The 14904-nt window shown below is 39.4% G+C and overlaps 1 protein-coding gene across 1 annotated transcript; it reads right to left on the minus strand.

The window, feature by feature from the left end:
• Positions 1-2059: 2059 nt before the first annotated feature.
• On the minus strand, positions 2060-6155 carry LOC110899036 (phosphoglycerate kinase 3, cytosolic). Its single transcript, XM_022145899.2, has 6 exons — positions 5427-6155; positions 4483-4560; positions 4065-4325; positions 3647-3964; positions 3014-3172; positions 2060-2480 (listed from the first exon to the last, which is right to left on the minus strand). The coding sequence occupies exons 1-6, from the start codon at positions 5841-5843 to the stop codon at positions 2268-2270; spliced, it is 1446 nt and encodes a 481-aa protein (XP_022001591.1). The 5' UTR covers positions 5844-6155; the 3' UTR covers positions 2060-2267.
• Positions 6156-14904: the final 8749 nt, after the last annotated feature.

A 14904-nucleotide genomic window follows, 5' to 3' on the forward strand; every position in this document is an offset into this window, starting at 1 on the left:
AAAAGTTCGGGGGGTCGGGCGCCCCTCCCGGCCCCTTCAAAGCATCGCCCCTGGAAGTGACGAGAGCGATCTCCTCCTCCTCCGTCCAGTTCACCATTTTCGATTTTGTTGTTTGGTTGAAAAAAATTGAGAGTTTTGTGTGAGAGTGGGTTGAAGAATTTTGTAAAAAAATTGAAGGGGGAGGGGGGTATTTCTAGGTAAAAATGTGTAAGGTTTTTTGAAAAAAATTAATTTTTACCATTAAACCGCCATGCCAAACGGCTATGGCTAACGGTCAAAAGTGAAGCTCCAATCCTGGCTAGCCAGCTCACCCTCCCCCCCGCCCCCCTCCCCGCGCCAGGCTCCATAGCGACGCTGGCTGGACAACAGCAACACCAATGCTGGCACGGAGTGGCTTAGCCAGCGTTGGTTGGCTTCCCCCACCCAACCAACGCCACCACTCCCCGCAGTCTAAAATCTAAATGCTAACTTTTTCTACATAACTCTAAACCGGTTACTAAGTCAACTCACTTATTAAACGAGTCGTTTTCGAGTTAACCTATTTTAACAAGCAGGTCATGTTAACTGACCAGAACCTTATTTTTTCATGTCAAGTTTGAATCGTGTCAGAAATTACCACGTCTTCAGTGAATGTAAATATGATACATACCATTTATCATAAATTTACGGTAAACTATACAACCATATTATGTTAAGAGTCGAAACCCTAAGAACTAAAAAGACATATTTATATATGTATCAAAATTATTTATTATGGTTTCAATATTATATAATATATTAATATTAATATATCCGGTTTTAGTACAAATGGGCTTAGGAATCGTCTAATACTATTTCTAGACCCGAAATAATGGAAACATGTAAAAGTAATCACATGCTCAATTCGGTCTTCACAAAACCCAACCCGATTCAAGATCACAAGACAACACACCAAAATCCGTGCTGCGTTATCAGCATCGACAGTTAATTACTTTGGTGCAATGTAATTTATGACTCCAATCGTATAGCAAGCAGTGGCGGACCTACCCTTTGGCGAGGGTGGGTGGCCGCACCCCTTGAAAAAACAAATTTAGTGTATATTTTAGGCAAAAAACCTGACCGCACCCCTTGAAAATATGGTTGAACACCTCATCCGCGCCCCGCAGTAAATGATTTCTAGGTCCGCCACTGATAGCAAGTCAACTCAATCTGGTGTACGTTGTAAAAGAAAAATGCAAGAATTCGTTTTTGTTTCAAAATATACATATCCACACACTTAAACTTTCATGGACCATTAAGCAAATTAAACTACGTATATATTTAAAGATGAAACTTGATGGGATAACTTCCGCAATCGACCAGGAAACGTTAAGGGATAAGCCCCGGATTGCTAACTAATAATCGTCACATCTCTCGCTACAATATGTTCTGGATACCAAAGCGCTTGTAGCCTATCAGTTCCAGGAATGTAGCAAGGTGTTCCTCTCCAAGTGGTTGAAAGTTCTAGTCCAATGATGGTTATCAGTGTAGATTTACGAGTAGGTTTATTGGGTGTGTGAGTTAGCCGTTAAAATAAACACTATGTTCCGCATGGACAAGTCGTTAGGACGACCTAGTCCACCCACAGGAAAACCCGCTCAGACATGGATCAGGCGTCAATGGAACGAGACAACGTCGAACTAAGAAATTAAAGATAAGTGAACGAAGGAACAAATCAGGTTGGGCCTCATCAGCTTGCTCAGAAGAAAACTGAAAACTGATAACTCGCAAGTAATAGACCTTAGTGGTAACCCATACGGAACAATACCCAATGGATAATGGTTTCATCTCCCAAGTATTCATGTGAAGCATTTAAAGGGCATTCAATTCACAAACTACTCATTCTCTCTAGCAATTACTGTTTTCTACTTCCATCTCGATCCACACTTATTCTCAAGTTGAAAGGTAGTCATAACAAATATCTCCGAGTGCTAACTATGATGACTTCCAGTATATTACAAACGGCTTCTTGTTCTGCAATTAACAAGGACCCATACAAATTTTACAATTACAGTACTAACAATTTAATTTCATCTACTCATAATTCATCAGATATTTTAATTCATTCCGAAAAACCAATATATTAAGATCTTGAAACGCCCTTTGTTCTTGGGTACACAACAACAGGACCTTAAATTTATGATGAAACATCTACAACAAACTCGTCTTCTTGTTTACAGACTCACTTAACCATCAGCATGGTGAGTTAACATTAAAAAAAATATCAAATCACGATTTAGAACTACGTCTTACGCAGAGACAGTTGCGACCGCTTCATCAAGAGCATCGACACCCGGGAGAACCTTGCCTTCCAATAACTCCAAACTTGCCCCACCACCCGTTGAGATGTGACTCATCACATCCGCCACTCCAACCTTCTCTACTGCTGCCACGGAATCACCACCTCCGATGATTGTAGTCACCCCCTTTCCGCTAAGTTCAGCTAGCTTCTTTGCAACCGCCTGCAATTCGCAATCAAATGTATGGTTTCATCATTTGTAATTGAGTAAAATGCCATTTCGTCCCTGAGGTTTGGTCAGTTTTGCGACTTTCGTCCAAAGGTTTGTTTTATCCGCATTTTGATCCAAAAGGTTTAAAATCTTGCCAGTTCATCTGGCTCGTTAACTCCATCCATTTTTCTCCATTAAGTTAGGGGTATTTCCGTCCTTTTGTTAACTTAAAGGGCAATTTGGTCTAATGGATTCGGTCGGGGCTATTTTAAATGCTTGTACATAAAGTGAAAAAGACCGAATTCCCTTTAAGTTAACAAAAAAGACGAAAATACCCCTGACTTAACGGAGAAAAATGGATGGAGTTAACGAGCCGGATGAAAATGGCAAAATTTCAAACCTTTTGGATCCAGATGCGGAAAAAACAAACCTTTGGATGAAAGTCGCAAAACTAGCCAAACCTCAGGGACGAAAATGGCATTTTACTCTTTGTAGTTTTTCGTGATTTGAGAGATATAGAGTTAAATGAGATAAACGTTATGCACCTCAGTTCCAACTGCGAATTTGTCAAACTCAAACACTCCCATTGGTCCGTTCCAGATGACAGTTTTGGTGGTCTCCAAAGCTTCATTAAATGTCTTGACGGAATCCGGACCGATATCTAATCCCATCCATCCATCTGGGATAGCAGCTGCCGGCACAACCTGCGTAACCATAAACAAAATATTACATCTTCATTCGGTTTATAACGGGTATGATACTTTTATAACTAAAAAGAAAGAGTAAATAGCATTTTACGTCCTTAAACTTTGAGTCAAATCACAGGCATTGTCCTTTAACTAACAAAACTACAATGGATGTCCTTTATATTACTCTTTCTCATCAGGCAATGTCCTTTTGCCCTAACTCAGTTAACTTTTTATGTTAACTCTTAACACATGCCACTCACATGAAGGCATAATGGTCATTTTCATTTAATAACTAAAACAAAATTAAATAAAAAACAATATATATTAACAACAAAATAAGTGAAAGTGGCCATTATAACCTCATATGAGTGACACATATTAAAAGTTAACAGAAAAAAAACTAACTGAGTTAGTTAAAGGACACCGCCTGCAAATTGACTCAAACTTAAAGGATGTAAGATGCAGTTTACTCAAAAAGAAATAAGCAACCTTGCTGTTTGCATCCGGTGCAAACTTATCTGCGACCACCACATCGGTTGGTAACAACAGCGATACACCTTTTGCTTTGGCCTTTGCAAGGAGTGTGGTTGCAAGATCAAGTTTGTCTTCTTCGACCAACGAAGATCCGACGGATAAACCTTGTGCCTTGTAAAATGTGAAAATCATACCACCACCCAAAAGCAAAATGTCACACTTTTCCAAAAGGGATTCGATAACACCGATCTTGGATGACACCTTTGAACCACCAACAATGGCGGCAAACGGCCTCTTTGGGTTCGAAACGGCTCCATCAAGGTAATCCAATTCCTACATCAAATACAAACAAGTTGTAACTGTTACTTAGTTATTACAATGGTAAAAAAACTAAAAATGGTTAATAGGGTTAGTAAAAGATGAGCTATTAAACCTTTTGCAAAAGGAAACCGGCAACAGATGGTTTTAAGAATTTTGTGACTCCCTCAGTGGAGGCATGGGCTCTGTGTGCGGTTCCGAAAGCATCATTGACGTAAAGATCTGCGAGTGATGCAAGCTTTTCTGCAAACCCAGGATCGTTCTTTTCTTCCTCTTTGTAGAACCGCACGTTTTCAAGGAGAAGAACACCACCATCAGGAAGTGAAGCCACCAGCTTTTCAACGTCTGGACCAATACAGTCATCAGCCTTAACAACCTGTTTATCAGTAATATAATTAATACTCAGTTATTTCAAAACTCTAACAGGTAATTGTTATTTGAGATGATTTACATAGCAAAACAAAAGAACCGACTCTTATAAATTTCACATTATGAGCAAAAAGGTTCATTTAATCTGGAACAATAAGAAGTACCTCAACACCGATGAGTTCGGTTAGTCTGGGAACGAGAGGAGCCAGGCTGTACTTGGGAGTAACACCCTTTGGTCTACCCTGGAATTTTCAAAAAAGTAAGATATGAGAAAATATGCAAATTCAAAGTAGCCTTTATCAATATTCTTTGCAAGAAGAAAAGGTATACCCGAATAAAATATACATACACTTGAAATAAAATCCACTCAATGATCATCCGTCCCCATTACAATTTTCTTCAACAAGTTAATAATGATAACTAACAACAACCAAGCCTAGATGTAAAAACTCAAGAAACCAATATTTCTTTCAAATAAGATAATGATAATAACAAGCAAGCAACAAACAAACCTACAAGCAAAACGACGAACACCTTGTGTACAAAATCAAATGATCAGCTAAAGGGCGTCTTAAGTCACAATTTGTTAGAGGCAAAACGTCGAATACCTTGTGTGCAAAATCAAATTAAATAACAACAAACACACCTAGAATAAAACGCAAGAAACCAAATACACACAATAATTAACAACAAGCAACGCTAGAATAAGAACTGAACAGATCATCATATGGTGCACAATGCATGCTTCCTACTTTATGCTGCAAAAAGATAGATCCACATAACACAATAAAGGACGTCTTAAGTCAACACTTTCTTAGACACAAAAAATCAAACACCTTGCGTGCAATATCGAAAAATCATCCATTAATTCGTTAGAGGCAAACCGTCAAACACCTTATGTGCAAAATCAAACAATCAAAACATGCAGTCATCCATTAATTCGTTAATAGGCAAATCGTCAAACACCTTGCATGCAATAAAACAAACAATCAAAACAAAGAGTCATCCATTAATTTGTCAGAGGCAAAACGTCGAACACCTCATGTGCACAATCAAAACAAACAATCATCCAAACAAATGAACTTATAGACCAGAAAAACAAACATACCAGATGACTAGAAAGAATAACTTTAGCACCATTACTAATCAGATGCTTAATAGTAGGAACCGCAGCTCTAATTCTCGTATCATCAGTAATATTCTGGTTATCATCCAACGGCACATTCAAATCCGCCCGTACAAACACCTTCTTCCCCTTCAACTCCGCCGGAGACAGGTCACCAACACTCTTCTTCGCCGCAAAAACACCGCGCGAGATAGGCTTCACAGAAGTGGAGCACGATCGGAGCTTCGACGCCACGTGTGCGGAGAAAGCCGTATCAGCGGCAGCAAACCCTAGGCCACGGAGTGGAGATCGGAGGAAGCGAGAGTGGAGGCGGACGGTGGGGGTACGGGAAGTGGTGGTGGAGGAGGAGGAGATGGTGGGGAGGAAGGAGAGAGAGGCTGGTGATGGTGCAGACGCCATTGTTGGAAGATTTAGAGTTGCAGGTTTTTTGTTGGAGTGAGTGATGAGGAAGAAGATGTGGGGGTTGTTATTATTGTTGGTATGTGGAGGTGAGGGGATTTAGGGATTGGGTTTATCGTTGAGGAGAGGCCGAAGATGTTTGGCATTGGATATGCCTCCATATTGTTTTATTGAGTTTTTAGTGACGGATGGTACCGTCTCAAATGTATATTATGATCGTCACTAATATTTAGTTGTTGACTGACCAGCTGATCATGTGAGATTGTTTGTGAACCAATGAGATTGTGAGGTTCGAACAAAATGTGAAGTTGTGAACCAAAAATGTTGACTGGTATTTGTGTAAATTATAATGGTCACTAATGTTTTTGTCTCGGAAGGTATAGACGAAATGTGAATAAATCCTGATAGACGACTAGACTAGACGGTTTGATCACTAAAAAGGTGAATTCACACGAGTCTGGGGTGTTAGGCCAACTTAAGTCTGATGTATTTCTGTATGACTTCATAGTAGTTAAGGAGTGTAAACAAGCCGAGCCCGAGTTTGGCTTGTCATGCTTTTATGAAGCTTAAGCTGGGCTCAGTTCGAGCCTACTATTTTGAGATTGAGCTTGGCTCGAAAGTAAAACTCAAGAGCTCGAGTTCGGCTTGGCTTGGTTCGATGTAAATTGAGAACAACTTTAAACGAGCTAAAGCTTGGCATTGGCTCGCTTCAATAGCTTAAACGAACCAAAGCTTGGCTAGAACTCGGCTCGCCAATATTAAACAATAGGTATATTAGCATGCATGTCAGGTTGACAGATTGATGCTTGATAGGAAGTCCACGACGTTAATTGAAGGCTCCCCTAGCATGCATGTCAGGTTGACAGATTGATGCTTGATAGGAAGTCCACGGCGTTAATTGAAGGCTCCCCTACTCATCGAACTGACATCCTACTCATGGCCGGCCCTGGGGGTGGGCGGAGAGGACCACCGGCCAGGGCCTGATATTTCAAGGGGTACATTTTTTATGAAATAACCTGATATGTATATGTAAAATATTTTTTTAATCGGGTACATCCATACAAACACCAACATAGGCTCCCTTACAAAACTATTCTTATGGTTTAGATTAGTTATTAACCCCTTTGGCATTAGGTTTAGATCTTTAGTGAGCCAAATACCCAATTTCGTTAAGGCCTAAGGGCACATTTTTTCGAGCTCGAACAGGGTACATGAATTCTCAGGGCCGGCCCTGATCCTATTGCCCATACATGACCCTTTTATGTTGTTTAGATGTTTCTTTTGAACTTAACAAATTGATGCACTTGGTACTTGATAATTCTTTTGTTATTTGTGACATTTATCAGTTTAAGGATTATGTATTGTTTAAAAATTATGTATTGATGCAATAATACAACTTATAGACCCCTCGTGTTTGGGGGCTTACAATTTACATGTAATAAAATTTCTTAAGCTTTGTTAGTGATCTCACATATTGATATGGTAAACTGATTCGGTACATAGAAAATAAACAAATAAATATCAAATAATGCACATACCAGTTTAAAGGTAAAATACCTAAAATTAGTAACTACACAAGTAACAAGCAAGCGTACTAATCATTTGCATAGTATAGCTCAGGTAAGTTACCAATGATATATCATAGGACACGATAGCTTTTAATACTAAACCCTTAATTAATATCTAACCGTTGTATTAGTGAGTTTTAGGAAAAGAAAACTACTAAAAAGAAATACATGAAAATCTGTTTTTCGAAATCAAATATGTAAAAGATAACTAATTATTATCATAATCTTTCTAGCCATTTGAAAAGCTTGTCAGATTATATATATTTATGAAAAAAACTCAATTTGTTAGAAACCAAAATGATGTGTGAAGTGCTAATATACTGACCATATAATTTCGAATACCTAAGTTATAGACACACCTAGATTATTGAATTTTAAGTAGCTAAGTAATTTATCAATCCTTTGTGATTTAGAGCCTCTTAATTGTTTAAATGTATAGATTAACGAACAGAGTGAAGTATTATCTATACGACTCAATTTAAAGCAAACCCTAACTTGTTTCCAGGTCCATTCATTCCCATAGGTAGCCCATATACTTTACCAACCCTTGAATAAATTTATCCATAACTAGCTAAGTATCCACCCACTTGCCATCCGCGCATGGGAGCAACACTGGACTGGGGGACCTAAAAGGGTATGGTCCCAAATGCTGCCTAAGTTATACGCGCGTTGGGCCCTAACCACACTCAACCGCCAAAACTCAGCCTGTTCCAAAACTCATGCACGAGACCTAACACGTATGCGCAACCTTGACAAGCTCATGGTAATGCGCCAGTACAAATGACAACTTACTGCAACTAATCAGCGCGTGCCAGGTTTGCCCAACCAATTTCCATGATGAACAATCGTGGGATATTCACTGCTCCATTATCTCTACTCACAGCTAAAGACAGACGCAACAAGCGTGGCCAGCAACTTTTCTGCACCCGGGCGACAGGTAAGCCTAAAACTCAATCTTTACTTCCGAGCATTCCTAACAAGTCTAGTACTCCTCCCATGCTTACGCGGGAGCGGCACTAGACTGGGGACATGATGGGGTATGGTATTAGCCCGAACGATCGGATATATCCGTTACTTATCGCCATTTATTATAATATTTATTATTATTATTGCGTACTAACTCGCGAAGCCTAGCGCGTTGTAGTTTACACTACACTAGGTTGTGGGCTTGTAGAGATAACCCCTAATTGGGCCTGGCCCATTGAGGTTAGGGGAGGCCCATGTCTCCTATATAAAGAGGTGTTCACCTTATTATTAGGGCACAAGACATGGAGCTGCCACACTTTTGTTGCTAGAAATAAGAGATTCTTCTCTTACCGGCCATCTCTACATCCCCATGTTTCTCTCTTCCCCATTGCAGATCTAGGTTCAAGAGGAAGAGCAAGGTGTGATTCTCCATCCTCTCAGAGAAAGCGGTCCAATCATCCCGACGGTGATTCCGTGCTTCTTCGGATTGTTAACACCCAAACACCTATTAATTAGGTGTTTGAATGAGTAAAATTTAAGAAAAAAATCAAAAGATGAAGATGAAGATTCTTGTATGGATCAAACAACAAGTGTTGTTTATCTAATCGCAACTGATATAATCACTAAAAGCACCTGGATATTTTGATTTACCACAAGAAACAGAATCACAACACAAGAGTCCAAGAACCTTGGACTAGGGTTTTCCATTAAGCACATATATATACATGTCGGACTGTCTGGCATATATAATAAATACGCCAGATACTTAAATACGCCGTGTCTGACTATGTTTTACATATTGCACTTTTGACCCCTGAACTTTCTAGAACATTATAAACTATAACTAAACAATCTGAAACCTAATAAAACCAAGTACCAACAATCTCAAAAGCTTTAACAGGAAGTTCCAAGCAGTTTCTTTCGGTAATAAAACCAAGTACCAACAATCTCAAAAGCTTTAACAGGAAGTTCCAAGCAGTTTCTTTCGGTTAGGTTAGAATGGAGATGGTATAGCACTGCGATGGAATAGTCGATGGAGTTGTGGTGGCATACATTGGGTTCGGGAGCCACGGTTTAGCAAAAAAAAATTGAAGGCATTCGATATTTAAAAAAAATTAGTAGCCATGGTTTAGCAAAAAGATATTTAAAGGCATTCGATATTTAAAAAAAAATAGTAGCTACACATGTGCATTGTGGACAGAGGAAATCGAATGACAACATATAAATTCTTTCTTTTTTAAGCGGCTGAATACTAAATTTGGGAGATGATCAAATAGGAAGTTTATTTTCGCTAGGAATGATAGGAAGCAATAGGACTATGACATGTGGCAAAATCTAAAATAAAGAGGAAGGGTATTTTAGTCAGTTTTATCAAATTTTCTTCCTTCTTCTTATCACACCCCGATATTTCCACATATTACCCGTGGGCCCGGTGGGGAGTATCGTGACGTAGTTGATATCATCATAGTAAATATACACAATATTAGCACAGCGGAAGTCTTGGATTATAAGATATTATTACAAACCCAAATGTCTTAAAATATCAAAGTATTTATTATAGACGAGCCTGTAATATCAAATCCACGGGTGGATCTTTACAGAATGTATAAAATGAAGTTTAGCAGACTTTAAGGCATCTTTAAGGATTTGCAAGATCCTCTATTTCGACACCGAGCAACTTCCAGCCTATTACGAGTGGTACCTGCCACTTAGTCTTTTGAAAATACGTCAGTTTTCACTGGTAAATACAATTAACTTACTCTTTTGAAAAGAGTTTATGAAAATTTATTTAGGCGCACAAGGCACAAAACCATTTATAAATTGGGACAATCTTTATTAAAATCTTGTATACAGTTTTACATGTTTGTTATACATATGGGGCCGGTTTGGAAGCCGGTAATGATTAACCGACTCACCACTATAAAACCCACAAAGGAGTTATCCCCAACATGTGGGTTATTTAGCATTTGCATCTGTCAGGTGTATGCCTACACCCCGTGCATAGGTTGTGGTCATTTACAAATGAAATGAGCCAAGGATATCCAGGACACGGTCGTATTAACCCCCAATGTTTATGTTATCATACAAAACATATTAAAACGGGTTATGCAAATTTATTAATCACAATCCAATTAAATGATTTCATACCCGACCAAGCGGTATTATTATAATATCGTATCCCAAGCCCGTATAACGGAAAATAAGTTAAAAGTATTTACCTGAGCTAATACTTGATTCACAGCAAAATAACTCAGTCGTATCCAATCTATCTAAATGCAGGTAGCTTTTACCGGGTGGCTCTAGTCTGGAGTGATGGTAATATATAACCAATTCAGAATGCTAACGGTGTTATTTAGGTCGTAGACTTAGACCGGTTAGCTTAAAGTATCTAAAGCGGTACGATACGCTAGATTAAGCGATGACCGGTATAGAATGTTATTTAGACCCAAAAAGTATGATGACTTGTATAATATGGGTAAACTAAGTACATTCTGGATTTTGAAGCAAAAATGATAAGGTTAAACCCGTTTCGGCAAACTTACGTAAACTAGTTACATAAACCGATCCGAACGCGTAAATGCATAACGGGCAACCAAATGAACCATATACAAGTCCCTTATGTTATTATGCTTAAAATATGTTAATACATCAGTAGGATGTTAACATATATGCCCAAAAGGAATTAAAACCAAATTAAGTCCTGTAAGGGCATTTTGGTCATTTAATATTTATAAAAGAGATTTAATAGTAAACTGAGGTTCTGGTCTAAAACATTCAGTAAAAATATTCATTTTATCAAGTTACATCAGTAAGATATCATACATATGTAAGGGTTACCATTTATGGCCAAACTATGCACCGTAGGGGCATTTTGGTCATTTCACATATGTTTTAAAGACAAAATATGAAGTCTGAGTTCAAGACTTATACTTACTGTTATGTCACACCCCAACCGATGGCAGAATCATCGGGGCGCGACACTGACGAAACAGATTGTCCAGAAGTTTCCATAACAACTATAATTACCAGTTATTTAAAGCAACATGTCCCATACCATGTCATAAAAGATAACATAATTATTACAGACAAGATCTAGTCAAATTGTTATGTTCCGACAACTCAGATTTCAAAATACAGATAATTGTTTATTTGTTTCTAGACCTTTCCTAGCCTCGATTTCACAGCAAGCAAAGTATATAAGCATCCTAAGCACCTGTCACATACGTTAAAGTAAAAGTCAATACACAAAGTGTAAAGGTGAGCATACAAGTTTAATAGATATAATAGAGTTCGAAATCGTTACGCATAACCAGCACGTACACAGTGTAAAATGAGGCATGTTAGTTATCGACATGAACCTATCGATACCACCGAAGTCTATGACACAAGAGCGAAGCATGTCTTCCAAAGTACGGATCGTTCTTTCAGGCTGACCATCGGTTTGTGGATGGAATGCGGTACTCAGATTAAGCTCAGTACCGAGTGCAGCTTGAAACGTTTCCCACAAAGGCGAGGTAAATCGTCCATCACGGTCAGAGATGATGTCGCGAGGCATACCGTGTCGACAGATAACTTCGTTTATGTAGATTCGGGCTAATCTTTCTACCTTGTAGTCTTCTTGTATTGGCAGAAAGTGAGCTAATTTGGTCAAACGATCGACGATAACCCAGATGCTATTGTGACCAGCGGTTGTACCTTGGAGTTTGGTTATGAAGTCCATGGCTATGCTTTCCCATTTCCACATCGGGATCACGGGTTGTTCAAGTAAGCCAGAGGGTCTTTGATGCTCGGCCTTAACTTTCGAGCAAGTCAGGCACCTTCCAACGTAGAGGGCGATATCTCTCTTCATGCCCGGCCACCAGTACCTGTAGCGAAGGTACTGGTACATTTTATCGGGACCGGGATGAATAGAATACCGGGATTTGTGGGCTTCGTCCATCAGAATCTGTCGTAAATCGTTCCGCTTGGGAATCCAAATTCGGTCCAGATAATGGAATATCCCATTCGATTTATTCACTAACTGGGCTCCATCGTGATGAATTCTTTCTTTCTTCAAAGTACGCTCGGTAAAACATGCATGCTGGGCTTCATGAATGAGAGACTCGAGATGATGCTGGGCTGGAACATTGTGGGTACTATGCAAATAACTTCGTCTGCTGAGAGCGTCGGCAACGACATTTGCTTTGCCAGGATGATAACGAATCTCACAGTCGTAATCATTGAGAAGTTCTACCCATCGGCGTTGACGCATATTAAGTTCTTTCTGGCTGAAGATGTGTTGTAGACTCCTATGGTCGGTGAAGACCGTACACTTTGTACCGTAAAGGTAGTGTCGCCAAATCTTCAATGCAAAAACAACTGCACCTAGCTCGAGGTCATGGGTTGTATAGTTCTTCTGGTGGATCTTGAGCTTACGAGACGCGTAAGCGATAAGCTTGTCCCGTTGCATGAGAACACAACCAAGACCAAGGTTCGAGGCATCGCAATAGATAATGAAGTCATCGTTTTCGTCGGGCAGAGCGAGAATGGAAGCATTGCAAAGCATGTGCTTGAGGGTTTGGAAGGCAGTTTCTTGTTCAGTTCCCCAAACAAAGGATCTGTCTTTATGCGTGAGAGAGGTAAGCGGCACGGCGATCTTAGAGAATCCTTCGATAAATCGACGATAATAGCCCGCTAGTCTGAGAAAAGAATGGACTTCAGACGGGTTCTTAGGTGTAACCCAACTCTTAACTGCTTCAATCTTCGCGGGATCGACATAAATACCTTGACTATTGACAATGTGACCGAGGAATTGAACCTCCTCCAGCCAGAATTCACACTTGGAGAACTTGGCATAGAGTCGATTTCCCTGGAGTAGCTCGAGAACCAAACGTAGATGCTGCACGTGTTCGGCTTTCGACTTGGAATAGATCAGGATATCATCGAAGAACACAATGACGAAGCGGTCGAGAAATGGTTTACACACGCGATTCATCAGATCCATGAAAACCGCGGGTGCGTTGGTTAAACCAAAAGGCATAACCACGAACTCATAGTGGCCGTAACGGGTACGAAAAGCGGTTTTGGGTATATCCTCCTCTTGAATGCGAAGTTGGTGATAGCCTGAGCGTAGATCGATCTTCGAGAAACATGAGGCACCTTGTAGCTGATCAAATAAGTCATCGATTCAGGGCAGGGGATAGCGATTTTTGATGGTAAGCTTATTCAGTTCCCTGTAGTAGATGCACATCCTGAAGGACCATCCTTCTTTTTGACGAAAAGAACTGGCGTGCCCCAAGGAGAGGTGCTCGGGCAAATGAAGGCTTTATCAAGTAATTCCTAGAGCTGGCTTGAGAGTTTACGCATTTCGGATGGAGCGAGACGATAAGGTGCTTTTGCAACAGGGTTGGCTCCAGGAATGAGGTCGATACGAAAATCGATATCACGACTTCGCGAAAGACCAGGAAGATCATCAGGAAACACATTAGGAAATTCACGAACCACAGGGACGTCTTTCACTTCTGTCTTTCCTTTCTTTTCCTTCTCCGCTACTACAATGTTAGCCAAGAAAGCTCTGTATTTGTAACACCCCGAAATTTTAAAACCTTATATTTCCAATATAAAGTATTAATCAACAAGAACCAACTAACTAGGAATTTGTAACCCAGTTAGTTATGAGTCTTGAAGTGACTTAAAATAAGGTTAAACACCTAAACTATAGCAAAAGAAAAGTGAGGGGACCAAACTTGTAAAAAAATTGAAACTCTAGTGTTTAAAGTAACAAATAACACACCAAACACACACACATGTGTGTGTCTTGTCGAACAAGAACCCAGGGGCGATCAGGGGTTTCTTTTCAAACCCTAATTTTCACCAAATCTCACAAATTGGAAGCCTAAATCAAGTCTGAATAAAAAATTGAATACATATTAGCGATCACCTCGACGAAGGGATCGTAAGGTATGGGAAATTTTGATATTTGGTTCTTCTTCAAATTTTAGATGAACTCATGAGTTTTGAACTTGAACTTGCATGATTGTTGTTTAGTTGAAATTAGAGGTGATATGATGTCTAGGGATAAACCCTAGATGATTTCTTGTAAAAACCTTGCATCATACTTGTAGGGTTTATAATCACCATTGTAGGTGATCAATGGGTTTGTAGAAATTAGATGAACATTAGGATGGATTATGTATGGATTTTGTATGAACACTAGGATGGGTTTGTAAGGTTTAATCACCATTAAAATCAAGTGTTGATGTGCTTAATTGAAGTTGATAGCAATGGAAATAACAAGACATGAACTTAGTATGGATTATGTAAATTCTGAACCACTAGGTGTTTGTTAAAACGCCTAAATGAGGATTAAAATGTTAAAGAACGGACAAAAACGCAGATTCGAATATCATAATGAATTGTGCGTTATTAATTATGAAAGAGTTCTAAATTGGTTGTGAATGGAACTCTTTAGGTAAAGAATCCGGATCGTCAAGCGGACAAGACGGAGGTGATACACGTTTGAAGGGAGTGCTTTAAAGGTACGTGAC

The sequence above is a fragment of the Helianthus annuus genome, chromosome 13 (assembly GCF_002127325.2).
Source record: "Helianthus annuus cultivar XRQ/B chromosome 13, HanXRQr2.0-SUNRISE, whole genome shotgun sequence".
NCBI lineage: Eukaryota > Viridiplantae > Streptophyta > Magnoliopsida > Asterales > Asteraceae > Helianthus > Helianthus annuus.

Bases quoted from the DNA above. Each gene is read 5' to 3' on its own strand.
- LOC110899036 (XM_022145899.2), bottom strand. From the start codon at position 5,843: ATGGCGTCTGCACCATCACCAGCCTCTCTCTCCTTCCTCCCCACCATC. The intron at 3,965-4,064 runs GTTTAATAGCTC...TATTTGATGTAG, and splicing joins CCGGTTTCCTTTTGCAAAAG to GAATTGGATTACCTTGATGG. The intron at 2,481-3,013 runs GTGCATAACGTT...TGCGAATTGCAG, and splicing joins AATTCGCAGTTGGAACTGAG to GCGGTTGCAAAGAAGCTAGC.